The sequence below is a fragment of the Hemiscyllium ocellatum genome, chromosome 20 (assembly GCF_020745735.1).
Source record: "Hemiscyllium ocellatum isolate sHemOce1 chromosome 20, sHemOce1.pat.X.cur, whole genome shotgun sequence".
NCBI lineage: Eukaryota > Metazoa > Chordata > Chondrichthyes > Orectolobiformes > Hemiscylliidae > Hemiscyllium > Hemiscyllium ocellatum.
The window spans coordinates 48078790-48092760 of NC_083420.1; the positions used below are offsets into that span (position 1 = coordinate 48078790).

A 13971-nucleotide genomic window follows, 5' to 3' on the forward strand; every position below is an offset into this window, starting at 1 on the left:
CGGTCCAACCCGTCCATACCGACCAGATATCCCAACCCAATCTAGTCCCACCTGCCAGCACCCAGCCCATATCCAAACCCTTCCTATTCATACACCCATCCAAATGCCTCTTAAATGTTGCAATTGTACCAGCCTCCACCACATCCTCTGGCAACTCATTCCATACATGTACTACCCTCTGCGTGAAAAGGTTGCCCCTTAGGTCTCTTTTATATCTTTCCCCTAAACCTATGCTCTCTCGTTTCGGGCTCCAGAACCCCAGGGAAAAGACTTTGCCTATTTATCATATCTATGCCCCTCATAATTTTGTAAACCTCTATAAGGTCACCCCTCAGCCTCCGACACTCCAGGGAAAACAGCCCCAGCCTGTTCAGCCTCTCCCTGTAGCTCAGATCCTCCAACCCTGGCAACATCCTTCAAAATCTTTTCTGAACGCTTTCAAGTTTCACAACATCTTTCCAATAGGAAGGAGACCAGAATTGCACGCAATATTCCAACAGTGGCCTAACCAATGTCCTGTACAGTCGCAACATCCTGTACTCCCAACTCCTATACTCAATACTCTGACCAATAAGGGAAAGCATACCAAATGCCTTCTTCACTGTCCTATCTACCTGCGACTACACTTTCAAGGAGCTATGAACCTGCACTCCAAGGTTTCTTTGTTCAGCAACACTCCCTAGGACCTTACTGTTAAGTGTATAAGTCCTGCTAAGATTTGCTTTCCCAAAATGCAGCACCTCGCATTTATCTGAATTAAACTCAATCAAGTTTGTGAGACATGATTTCCCAAGCATCATGCCATGTTGACTATCCCTAATCAATCTTTGCCTTTCCAAATACTTGTACATCCTGTCCCTCAGGATTCCCTCCAACAACTTGCCCACCACCAAGGTCAGGTCTATAGTTCCCTGCCTTGTCCTTATCACTTTTCTTAAACAGTGGCACCATGTTAGCCAATCTCCAGTCTTCTGGCACCTCACCTGTGACTGTCGATGATACAAATATCTCAGCAAGAGGCCCAGCAATCGCTTCCTTAGCCTCCCACAGAGTTCCAGTGACACCTGATCTGGTCATGGGGATTTATCCACTTTTATGCATTTCAAGACATCCAGCACTTCATCCCCTGTAATATGACCTTATTTAAGATGTCGCCATCTATTTCCCTACATTCCATATCTTACCTGTTCTTTTCCCCAGTAAATCCTGAATCAAAATACTCATTTAGTATCTCCCCCCATCTCCTGCAGCTCCACACAAACACCACCTTGCGATCTTTGAGGGGCCCTATTCTCTCCCTAGTTACCCTTTTGTCCTTAATGTATTTCAAAAAACCCTTTGGTTTCTCCAAAGTTATCTCATGTGCCCTTTTTGTCCTCCTGATTTCCCTCTTAAGTATACTCCTACTGCCTTTATACTCTTTTAAGGATTCATTCAATCTGTCCTGTCTATACCTGAATATGCTTCCTTCTTTTTATTAACCAAACCCTCAATTTCTTTAGTCATCCAGCATTCCTTATACCAACTAGCCTTTCCTTTCACCCCAGCAGGAATATACTTTCTCTGGACTCTCGTTATCTCATTTCTGAAGGCTTCCCATTTTCCAGCTCTCCGTTTGCCTGCGAACATCTGCCTCCAATCAGCTTTTGAAAGCTCATGCCTAATACCGTTAATATTTGCCTTTCTCCAATCTAGAACTTCAACTTTTAGATCTGATCTGTCTTCTTCCATCATCTTATTGTCTTAGAGTGGTGAGCACCATTCATACTGCATGAACAAGCTTGCTTCAACTGTTGCTCATACCTTTGAGATACCTTTCTGAGTAATTTGAGGTAAATTAGACAGTTTTCAGGATAACAAGTGACGTTAGTTCCGTTCATGATTGTGTGTGGTATTTGGCAATAATTGATCCAATTGGGATAGTCGTAATTCTATGTGGAGGCAATGATGTGGCCTATTTCAACATTAAGCTTGCACAGAGAACAACTGGCTCAGGCCCTATTTGTGAGGTGTTCTCCGCACACTCCTCTCATATAGTGTCAAATAATTCTTGCGCATAAACCTGATGGGTACAAGATGAAAAACGTCAACAACATGTGTCTTTTTCAGCAAACCTATCTTCAAATTATTTACAAATAGTCAGCTGGGCCCTGAATCCGTAATCTTTTATGCTCCAGCCTTTGTGTTTCTGGTAGATTCTGTTTCTTGTTTTTGAATTTGTTAGGGAAGAAGTGAGCATTTAGCCTGAGTTCACTGCCAAGGGAGACCTTTTATTCCTCCAAAACAATGGCATGTTTTGTGTTGATTTCTATGACAGTGAATGTTAATCTTTGTTTTGTAAAGTCTTAGTTCACATGATGGATTCCCTTGCAAGTCTCTGAGCATCTGGTTTCAAAGTTCGCCAGTCGGGGAATAAACTGTGAAGGATGAACACTGAACAGACCATTAGTAAACATTTCTGACTTTGTATCCAGAGAGTTTGTTTAAATCCTGAAACATTCTTGATGTATATTGTAGACCTTGTTAAACCACATGAATTGGTTGTTGGGAAGTAGATGTGGAATCTCCCATCTAATTGTTAATAATCTCAGCAGAGATTGGTAATTTGTTAAGAAGTATTTGAATTCCTGGTCATTCACTGAAAAAAACTACACAACAAGATTCACATTTTAAACAGAAATTTTTGTTGTAACAAACAAACACTATTAGTCTATATCTATATACCTTAAATGAACATATCAAACAGAACACTTGCCCTTCTGCTTTTAATTGCAATCAATAATCCCTTTTTACTTTAAAGTTTTGTGAGTGGTCATTCAATTTCATCTGGAACCAAATCAATTTTTCACCAATCATCAGGAATTCACTCCGATTCTATTCAATTTCCCAACTTGACACATGAAACTTCCAGAACGTATGTTCTGCCTTTGAAGATTCCATTAGATTTGCCAGGCAGATCTGACCATCTTTAGTTTCTCATGAATTTGGATTTCTCCAGCTTTACTAACTTAGGCAATGTGATTTTTGAGAAAATGTGTAGCTTGTGTTGAGGTTCAGGTTGTAAATTTGCTCACTGAGCTGGAAGGTTTGTTTTCCGATGTTTGTTTTCAACAAATCAATAGAATACCCATAGGATCACCATTTTCTGGTTTCTTAGCAGAAGCAGTAATGCAGCGGCTTGAATAAAAATCCCTCCCATGACATTCAACCCAAACTTTGGCTCTGCTACATGGATGACACCCGTGTCATCACAAAATGGAACAAATTAGAGGAAACCTACAACATCATCCTTACTGGCATAACATTCATAAAAGAGGAGGAGAACAACAACAGACTCCCTTCCTAGATGATACAGTGGAATGGACAGAACTGCAGACCAGCGTCTACAGGAAAGCAACACACACAGACCAGATACTTAACTACAAAAGCAATCATCCCATCACCCACTAACGGAGTTGCATCAGGACATTATTTAAATGGGCCACAACACACTGCAGCATCCAGGAACTACGAGCAGCAGAAGAAAAATACCTATCCAGCGTATTCAAGAAAAACAGGGACCCAATAAACACAGTCCGCTGATTCTTAAACAACAAACCCAAACAAGTAAACACCCCACATTCAGAAACTCTAGAATCACTACCATACATCAAAGACATCTCGGAGATGACTACCAGACCACTCTGACCCCTTGGCATCGTGGTAGCCCACAAACCTATCAGCACACTTAAGCAGTGGCTGATGAACCTAAAGGATCCTTTTACTACAACCAGCAAAATAAATATAATTTACAAAATATCATGCAAGGACTAAAACAAACATTACATCGGACAGACAGACAGAAAACTAGCCAACAGGATACACAAACACCAACTAGCCACCAAAAGACATGACCCACTATCACTAGTACCCTTACATACAGGCAAAGAAGGACACCATCACGACTGGGACAACACATCTACTGAGGACAGGCTAAACAGAGACATGCACGGGAATTCCTAGAGGCCTGGCATTCAAACCGGAACTCCATCAATAAACACATCAATTTGGACCCCATTTACCAACCTCTGAGGGAAAAAAACGGAAATGATATCACCCACCTTAAGAGACCAAGACCAAATAAAAAGTGGGACATAACACCAGAAGTTCACTGATGATGTTACCTAGTATGGTGACAAACATCTGAAAACAAACCTTCCAGCTCAGCAAGCAAACAACCTATCTTTATGTAATGACTCCAAATTGAAAACACCCAACATTCCTTGGACCCTACTTGGCCTTTGTTCTGGCTGTTGTCAGACTCTCTCTCTCTCCCTGAGATACAGTGAAAATAGCAGGACTCTATTATAACAAAAGAACCATTCATCCTCAATCCATCTCCAAAGTATTGTGCACACATGGTCTGTTTTCAGATAGAAATGCTATTCAGTTATTTTTAAATTTAAACTTTAATTTGATCCTCCTGTAATGGAACCTCCAGCAGCAGGCCACAATGGTGAGGAAGGGTAGCTGGAACACGTCAAAAATGGGGGAATGGAGGCTATTAGAAGAAGGCCGAGAAATGACTCATCCTCCTAATGTAAACAACAGGCTTGATTCCATCTCAAAACATCCTTGTTTAACTTTAATTTCCCTTCATGTCTGTATTGACTTGATACCAGTGCAATTAAGAATTCCTGCTTGATGATTTTTGACCTTTGAACCTTCTGTGTATTCACATCTCATGTTACACTTCATTTAAGATAGAGATGATGAGAATTTTTTTCTCTCATTAGGTTTTTAGTCTGTGAAATTCTCTTCCCCAGAGAGGTGGAAGCCAGGTCATTGAGTTTTTTTCAGACAGAGTTTGAAACATTCTTGATTGTTGACGCAGTCAAATGTTATGGGGGTAAACAGGAAGGTCCCATTGATGCCACAATCAAATCAGCCATGATTTTACATGAAAACATAGAAGTAGGAGCAGGAGTAGACTATTCAACTCTTGAAGCCTGCTTTGCCATTCAATATGATCCTGGCTGAACATCTGACTCTGTACTTTTCCCACTTTCCCTTTGATCCCTTTTAGCCCTCGGAACTGTATCTGACTCTATTCTGAAAACATTGAATGATTTGGTCTCAACTGCGTTCTATGTCAGGAATTTCTACAGGCTCACCACTTACTGAGTGAACAAAGTTTTCCTCATTTTAATCTTAAATGGCTATCCCAGTATCCTTAAACTGTGACCCCTGATTTTAGACTCCCCTCTCACCAGGGACATTCTTGGTGCATTTAACCTGTCTAATCCAGGTAGAATTGTAAAGGTTCCTATCGGATTGCCCCACCTCCTTCCATATGCCAATGAATAAATTCTAACCAAACCAATTTCTTTATCTGCATCAATCCTGCCATCCCAGGAATCAGTCTGGCAATCCTTTGTTGTATTCCCCCATAGCCAGGACATCCTTCCTCACTGGAAGCTGCATGTAATACGCCAGCTGTGGTCTTACCAAGGTACCATACAATTGCAGAAGATATTCTTGTTCCTGCACTCAAATCCTCTCACTATGAAAGATCAACGTATCACAGGTAGTTCTGGGATAACACACGTTTCGGCAGCATAATTTGGCTCTACTGTTGCTGAAGGAAACGGTAGTTTTGAGAAAGCTTATCTCTGTTTGCAATAGTAGGATTCAAGCAGGAATTGGTTTGCCCACTTTGTTCTGTGCATGCACCAATGTCAGCTGCCAACAGAGCAGGTTTCTGTGAGAGGTACTGTACAGAGAGCAACTTTCTCACATATTTGAAATGTACTGTGCAAAATTTACTTTTGTTAATAAATATGATTTCAACCTTCATACAGGCTGTGCTATACTTTGTGTTAGACCTTTGGGTGATTCTTGAGCGATCATGAGTGCTAGTTTTATGCTGGTCTGCTCCTAACCCCAACTTTTCCCAAAGGCCTCATTATTTATATTAAGAGTTTTTCTATTTAGCAAGGTTTCATTGGAATGCAACTACGGTGTTATAGGAGAAATGCCTGCATTTGCGTTCTTCTTCATATCTGCCTGATTACTTTCAGCGACTGGTGTACAAAAGACACCCCCATCTTGTTGCACCTCTTCTTTCCTCAATCTATTGCCATTCAGATAATAATCTGCCTTCCTGTTTTTGCTTCCAAAGTGAAGGACCTCCCATTTATTCACATTATCACTTCATCTGCTATGCATCTGCCCACCACTCAACTTGTCCAAATGAAACTGAAGCAATTCTGCATCCTTCTCATAGTTATTATTGAATGATGGAGCAGGATCAAAGGGCCTACACCTGTGCCTAATTTACATATTTCCATATACAAATTCTAAATGTTCCTCAAGACCTAGGAATAGATTAAATAAAATTGGTACTTTAAGTTAATACATTTCGGGAATCAATATATCTAAGTTTCTTTGTAGTATGAAAATGGGAATGTTTGTTTAGCTTATTCATTTCAGTTTTAAATTTGAGCAGCCAGAATTGGAAACTGTATTACATTTTAGGTCAAAGTTGTTTTTGTGGATTTAATTTAACCAATGATTTTGTTTTGCATCTGTGAAAGGTGCTGAAATGCTTGCTGATAAACTTTGACCTTGAACTTATGTCTGCTAAGATGTCTGGCAGAAATTCAATTTGAACCTTTCAAAACACTTTGATATAACCAGACTAGAATTTTTAACATATCATTTTATAAACTGCAATTGCTTTCTTTAAGCAGCTTAAAGGAAAGACACGACTTACTGTTTTTCCAAATTAGGTGAAGCAGCAAACATCAGAAATTGAAAATTGGGTTGAGTGAGAGAAAGGATAACTGAATCTGAACTTAAAGTGGAATAAAGTTTGGGAAGAGACTGTCTCTTTCAAAAACTGGTATGAATTTCAGAGCTCAGAATGCGAAAGCAGTATCCTATTTAACTCTATTTGGTTTAAGAATGTTGACAATTTTACCATCTTTGAAAGTTAGCTGCTTCTTCAGTTTGATTACTATCATTGGAAATACACCTGAAGAAAGGATAAGAACAATAACTTTGCTTTATGAAGCAGGTATTATTCTGTTCTCTGGCTGACTAAAGTTTTAGTTTAAATTAAGTTGGAATTAAAATCCACTACTCTTTAAAATAGTGAACACCTGAAGTTCAGTGTGACCAACAATGATATTATGACTGCCATGATAAATTAAATAGAAGTCTTTAAATCAAACTGAAGACACACGTATTTGGCATTTTAGAAAACGCGAGTGAGTAATTGTGTGAATTGGAATTTAGGAAATTTAAGGTGACTTTGATAAGTTACTTCAAAAAACAATGAGTTTGAAATACTATAAGAAATGCTAACAAATTTGGGAATTTCTTTGAGAATTTATTTAAGAATTCCATCTTCACTGACTGAATGTTTTTCTTTGAAATGATAATGTTCTAAATCAAATAATAAAACAGTGTGACACTGAGCAAAATCTTCGCAGCTCCTGAACAACTTGGTAATTGCTGAAAAAAACGTGAAATCGGCAGAAAAGAAATGCTGTATGTTGAGAAAAAGGTCAGACTCTGTGACCAAATTCAGAATGGTGAGAATCTCATTCATGAGTAGCAAGAGGGCTGCTACTTGTGTAAATGTAAATGCATCAGCATGGCATTATTACACAGTCATGCCTCATTGATATTCAGTTTTCCATTCTGCCATGTGTCAGATAGAAACTTGATGTCAAGAATTTCCAAAACAACCATCAGAATGCATACCTGGCAACTCCAGCTCACTGCATGTTCCTTCGGCCCTCAATGTTGGACACAAACACCAACATCTTAGCACAAACTCCACAGCCCTTTGTCTACAGAGGCTGGCATTGCACAGATTAACAGGAAAACTAGAGGAATGTTGGCCTGCAGCATCTTTACACACAGCCTCACCTATCCCAACACCACTAATCTAACATGATCTGCCACTGTACTGCCACTCACTCAGAACATCTACCTGCACCGACAGTAACACCAAGGCAAGGCAGACATGCTGCAAACATACTGATAGGCTCAGAGAGAGTCAGTGCTGACAGTACGCTAAGAGCCCAGAGGTGTATCCTGGTCCAGTCTATGAATGGATTTGAGTCCCCAAACACAGTGTCTTTGTAGCAACATTAAGAACTGCAGGCTAATCATCTTTCACACTGGCTATGAATGCTGCTGGGGCAGACAGCAACATATTCCATGCTTCACTTCGTATTGATACAATGGCAGAATAAAGTTGCATGCTTCCTGTCTCAGTGGGTCTAGGTGTACATTAAATTGTGCTTTACAAGTGCGACATTGATCAGATCCAAATTTGAAATTCAGACACAGCTAGTCAAAATTTGATATTGCACATTTTTTTATTATAAATGCAAATTGCTTAACAGAATTGAGTGAAAAGATACAAGCAGCTTAAAAAATCGTTGACAAATACGTTATCACTAGAAAACACTTAGTACAGTACATTAGAAACAACACATATCCATCTAACAAAATAGACTATAGTCACAAAATGATTCATTAAAATATCAAAAATGTTAACAAAACTTTTTAAAATTCTAAATATTACAGTATTACTTTAGTGTGTGTTCCTATTGCATACTCTGTTATAGTATCCTTCTGATATACTCAACATTCAGTAATGGCAAAAGATCACAAATCTCACCACTTAATCCTGGTTTCCTCTGATGAGACAGACTGATTGGTTATCCATTTCCTTTGCAGTGACACAGCCCATTTCTCTTCAGTTCAAGGCATTCACGCTCCTAAATATTTTAACAGCTCCAAGTGGACCACTGCCTTATTCCCTTGAATCAGCATTCACCCGTGGCACAAATTTCAGGATCACGGGTTTTTTGGGATGCATGGGTCCTTTCACATTCATTTCTAGTGGGATCTGGAATAGAATGAGCAATGGTCAGGAGGGCAATGGGAATGTTTGACTCAAATGTTTAATGTACTCAACTATCAGGCCATAATTTCCTCCCTGTCCCATTATCCACTTATTTTCTAAATCCAACTTCAAAACACATTAACACTTTCAGATAATTTTTTATGCTGGGATTCTCACCGATGTCTCCTGGCATGGCACAATGGTCAAATGTTGCAAGAATGAAGCAAGTGCCATCTTCATCATAAGTTGAGCAAATCGCATCCCGATGCAGTTCCGAGGGCCCACTCCAAATGGCAAGAAGATATTTGGATTCCGAGACTCCCTATTCTCTTTACTGAACCTAGTTATATTGGCAAAACAAAAGGGAAAGAGGCCATTGTCAAATTGGCCTGGATGCAGGTGAGGTAGATGTAGCTTCACAGTGGAAGACACCAGTAACATACCGGATCTTCAATGGAGTCGGGGCCGAGGTAGGAGTAATGGCCGAGGTAGGAGTGGCCATCACTGAAAGAGAAGGATAAAAGCAAATTACTGCAGATGCTGGAATCTGAAACCAAGAGAGAAAATGCTGGAAAATCTCAGTAGGCCTGGCAGGCTCTGACAGAGGGTCAGTTAAACTCGAAACGTCAGCTCTTTTCTCTCCTAGCAGATGCTGCCAGGCCTGCTGAGATTTTCCAGTATTTTCTCTTTTGGTCACTGAGAGAGAAGGTGCTGACAAAGCTGAAAGGTCTGACGTTTGGACTACACCGCTGAGATCTGAACAAGACCACTGTGGAGATTGTAGAGTCATTGGTGGTAATCGTTCAAGAATCACTGGAGTCTGGGATTGTTCCAGATGGCTAATGGCTAATGTAACACCTCTGTTTAAAAAGCCAGAGTGAGGGAGGCAGAAGACAGAAACTATGCCAGTTAGCCTGATGTGGTCATTGGTAAAATTTGAGTCCATTAAAGATGAGATTGTGGAGTATTTGGAAATGCATGGGAAAATGGGGCAGAGTCAGTATGGCTTCGTCAAAGGGGACATCGTGCCTGACAAACTGTTAGAATTCTTTGAGGTAACAAGCAAATTAGACAAAGGAGCACCAGTTGACATGGTCAGTTTGGATTTCCAGAATGACTCTGATAAGGTGTCGCACCAAATAAGGTAAGAGTCCATGTTGTTAGGGGCAAGGTACTGGCATGGATAGAGGATTGGCTGACTGTTTTTCAGGGTGGCAGCCAGTGACTAGTGGAGTTCCGCAAGGGTCAGCGTTGGAACCACAGTTATTCATACTATGCATTAATAATCTAGACAAAGGAACTAAGGGCATTGTCGCCAGGCTTGCAGATGAGACAAAGATAGGTTGAGGGACAGGTAGTATTGAGGATGCAGGGAAGCTGCAGAAGGTCTTAGACAGGCTAAGAGAATGGGCAAAGAAGTGGCAGATGGATATCAACATGGGAAAGTGTGAGGTTATGTACTGGATATAAGTCCTAGTTCAGGTTAACATGCAGGTCCAGTTGGCAGTTGGAAGGCAATGTAATATTAGCATTCATTTCAGAAGGACTAGATTACGAAGAGCAGAAATGTCCTGCTGAGGCTGTATAAGGCTGTGTGCAGATTCAAGATATTGTGAGCAGTTTTGGGCCCCATATTTATGGAAGGATATTATGGCATTGGAGGACGTTGCAGAGGGAGTTTACAAGAATGTTCCTGGGGATGAAGGCATTGCCATTTGAGGAGTTGTTGAGGACTTTGGGTCTGTATTCAATGGAGTTTGGCATGACTTTGAGATGGGGAAGAATTTGATGGAAATTTACCAGAATCTCAAGAGGTCTGGATAGCGTGGATATGGACAAGATGTTTGTACAAGTAGGAGAGACTAGGATCCAAAGATACAGCCTCAGAGTGAAGAGACAATTCTTTCGAACTGAGATGAGGGGAAATCTCTTCATCCAGAAAATGGTTACTCTTGGAAATTATTACCACATGGAGCTGTGGAGGCTAAGTCATTGACTGGATTTAAGGCAGAGGCAGTTAGGTTCTTGGGATCAAGAGTTAGAGGGAGAAGGCAATAATCATGAGAAATATATCAGCCATTATTGAATGCTGAGCAGACTCAATAGGCTGCAGGGCCTAATTATGCTTCTATATCCTACGGTCTAATACAAAATTTAAAATGGTAATAATGGTTCTGTCCCAGCATTCCTTTATTTGCTGATATGGAGTTGGTGTTACACAATGTCCAGAATGTGACGTGACGTGTCTAATCCATTGAGAGTACGCACAATCTTGATCCAACACTTGCCCAGCCTCCCAAACGGTAAAACTGGAACATAATGCATGTCACAGCATCCCAAAAGTGCACATTAAAACAAAGTACCTGAACCAGCAGTTGACTCAGACACTCTGTGACAGGCACCTTTGATAATGACAGCATCTGATCATTGTTGCAAAGGAGACCCTGTTTGGATTTCAAATTTATAACAAGAAAAAAACAGTATCACTGTTTGTTCTGCACTGACATGATTTTGTGGTCGTAATGTTAGTGGAACTGTCAGTGCTGGAAGTCATTATTTCAAAGTCTGAATGTTGCCATGTGCACTTAAATGAGGAAATCCAGCAGTTTCTGTCAGTGATTGTATCCTCCACACAGCTGGTACGGTTGCAACATCACCACAGACAGCACATCAATGAACTGATAACCTACTCTTTTACCTTATTTATATGGTTTTAAGAATCTAGGAAAAGTTGCATTTTGTTGATGGATATTGCTCTGGGATTTTAGCAGTGGCGGTTTATTTTACAGATTAGCCTCACAGGTCTTGAAAAATATTTATGAAATGTGAAATCACTTTAATAAAAAAAAACGTATATAGACTTAAAATGTTCTTATTATGCTGGTTTCAGATATTTCAACTTTTCCCTTAAACCATATATAGGTCCCAATTATTTATTGCTCCCTGCAAAATTGAAGTACTTAAATTGACATTGAGAAAGGGGAAAACAACACAGAAAAAGAAATTTGATATTTGTGGACAGCAGCTCACTTACTTCCTGTGGGCAATTCCTCACATACAACTGCAAGTTTTAGTTGCCATTCAGTGGTCCATTTCCAGGCACTGTTCAAGTCTGGAGCTTCAATAGTTCCAATGCCCACTCCTACTTTGATAGCACTAAATGAGAGAGGGTCACGGTGACTTATGAAAGTTGGAAATAATAATGATCCCCAGTATTGAGCTTGGGACCCTCTATGCAGGATATCCTCCATTTCTCCAATCAGGTACGAAAGGCTTTCTACTCTTTGGCCAGTTTACAAGTTTACTTTGAGTTGCTAACATACTGAGTTCAACCAACAAATGTCTTGTGGAACAAAAACAGAAATTGCTGGAAAAACTCTGCAGGTCGAACAGCATCTGTGGAGAGAAAGCAGAATTAATGTTTTGGGTGCAGTGACCCTTCTTCGAGAATATCTTGTGGAACTTTGTTAGATTATATTTTAGGCTTCACGACAGTGAGGGTTGTTATGTGTTGTTTATATGAATAATTGATGTGTCTTTACAAAATGAAGGCTTCTCAATCAGACTGAAGGTATCACAATTAGCTCTTTGTAGGTAATAGTTCAGCTCTATAGCCCTTTGAAAATAAGGAACAATACACAACTCCTGCATCTAAAAGGGTGTTTTGCACATAAATGACACATCTACTCAATGTTGAGTTAGTTGGCCTCACTGGAGTTGTTTTAGCACTGTTGTATTATTGGGCTACTGAGGCTCAACATAAGAATTGCTTATGTCTGGGTCTGATCACTATACTTGTTAGAAAGCAGGCAATGTATGTTGGTATTCAAAGAAGATACTGTTCTGCCCAGAGCTGGTGCCTCTGACAAATGCATCATCCCAGTTATCAAGATGGATCTTCAGTCAGAGTGAATAGATCTCAACTAGTGGGAACATAATAGACCACAACAGGTGCCAGCAATCTGCCTTCCATTTTCTGGTAGCTTTACGATGAAAATGACAAACAAATTGTAAACTGCATCAGAAGCTCCTTAACCATCAAAAATCAAAATCTTCAGGATTCCAAAAAAAGTATTTTGCTCCGAATCACGACACGGTCATGGAATTCAACTGTGTTTAAAGTTCCATCAGCTGAATAGATCATCAAATCCTAGCCGTATATTGAAGCAAAGGCCAACTAGTCAAGACAGAAGAAATGAAAAGGTACCAAGTCAGAAATCGAGGTTGTGATTGGTATTATAATGTAAACAGCACTTCGGTAAAATATGTAGTTGATGCAGCTCAGAGGCCAGTGCTGGGCTAGTTAAAAATCCCAAAAAGGCAAATTAAAAACACAAAATTCACATTCATCCAATTTGTAGAAGCAGAGGCCATGGGTAGCATGGATTACCTCTGTAGTATAATGGGGATAAATGTCAATGATGATATAATACTGACATCAACAACCATGTGTTGACTCTTTAGGAAGAGAGGATTAAAACTGCATGAGAGGAGCAGTGATCAGTATTCTGTAAATTAGTATGTAATAAAGTGTTTACAGCACTTAATGGGATTCAGATAGGTTACTCTTTGATTCTGCTGCAACTGTTTTTGTATTATCAATGGAAATAGCCTAGCCAAGTACAGCATAGAGTCCAGTAATACCTTTCAGGTCTAAACTCTTCAGGTTCTGACCAGTATTTTGGATCATGGTGCAGGACATAGGCAGGAACCATGACTACAGTCCCCTTTGGAACTGTTACCCCATTGAGCTGGACATCTTTCTTGCACACTCTGTCAATGCGGGGGTCAGGGGGGAACATTCATAGGGTTTCAGATATCACCATGTCCATATATTCCAACTGCATCACTCCCTCGTATGTGGGAGGAGCCTTTAAAGGAAAAAGAACAAGATGCCATTAGTGAAATTTAGAGAATTGAAGTATTTAATTACAGGAGAAGAGAAACACTCTCTGCTGTTTGTAATGGTACAGATATAATATATGAATAATGGAGAGACCAAAATGAAGGTCATACATCAAATAATCACAAATGAATCTAACTGAGAATTCAGATATTGCATTCCC

The 13971-nt window shown here is 39.9% G+C and overlaps 1 protein-coding gene across 1 annotated transcript; it reads right to left on the reverse strand.

Annotated features, from left to right (window-relative positions):
* Positions 1 to 8748: 8748 nt before the first annotated feature.
* Positions 8749 to 13773, reverse strand: LOC132825240 (cytochrome P450 3A19-like). Its single transcript, XM_060840332.1, has 3 exons — positions 13550 to 13773; positions 9083 to 9245; positions 8749 to 8908 (listed from the first exon to the last, which is right to left on the reverse strand). The coding sequence occupies exons 1-3, from the start codon at positions 13705 to 13707 to the stop codon at positions 8813 to 8815; spliced, it is 417 nt and encodes a 138-aa protein (XP_060696315.1). The 5' UTR covers positions 13708 to 13773; the 3' UTR covers positions 8749 to 8812.
* Between the last annotated feature and the right edge of the window lie 198 nt (positions 13774 to 13971).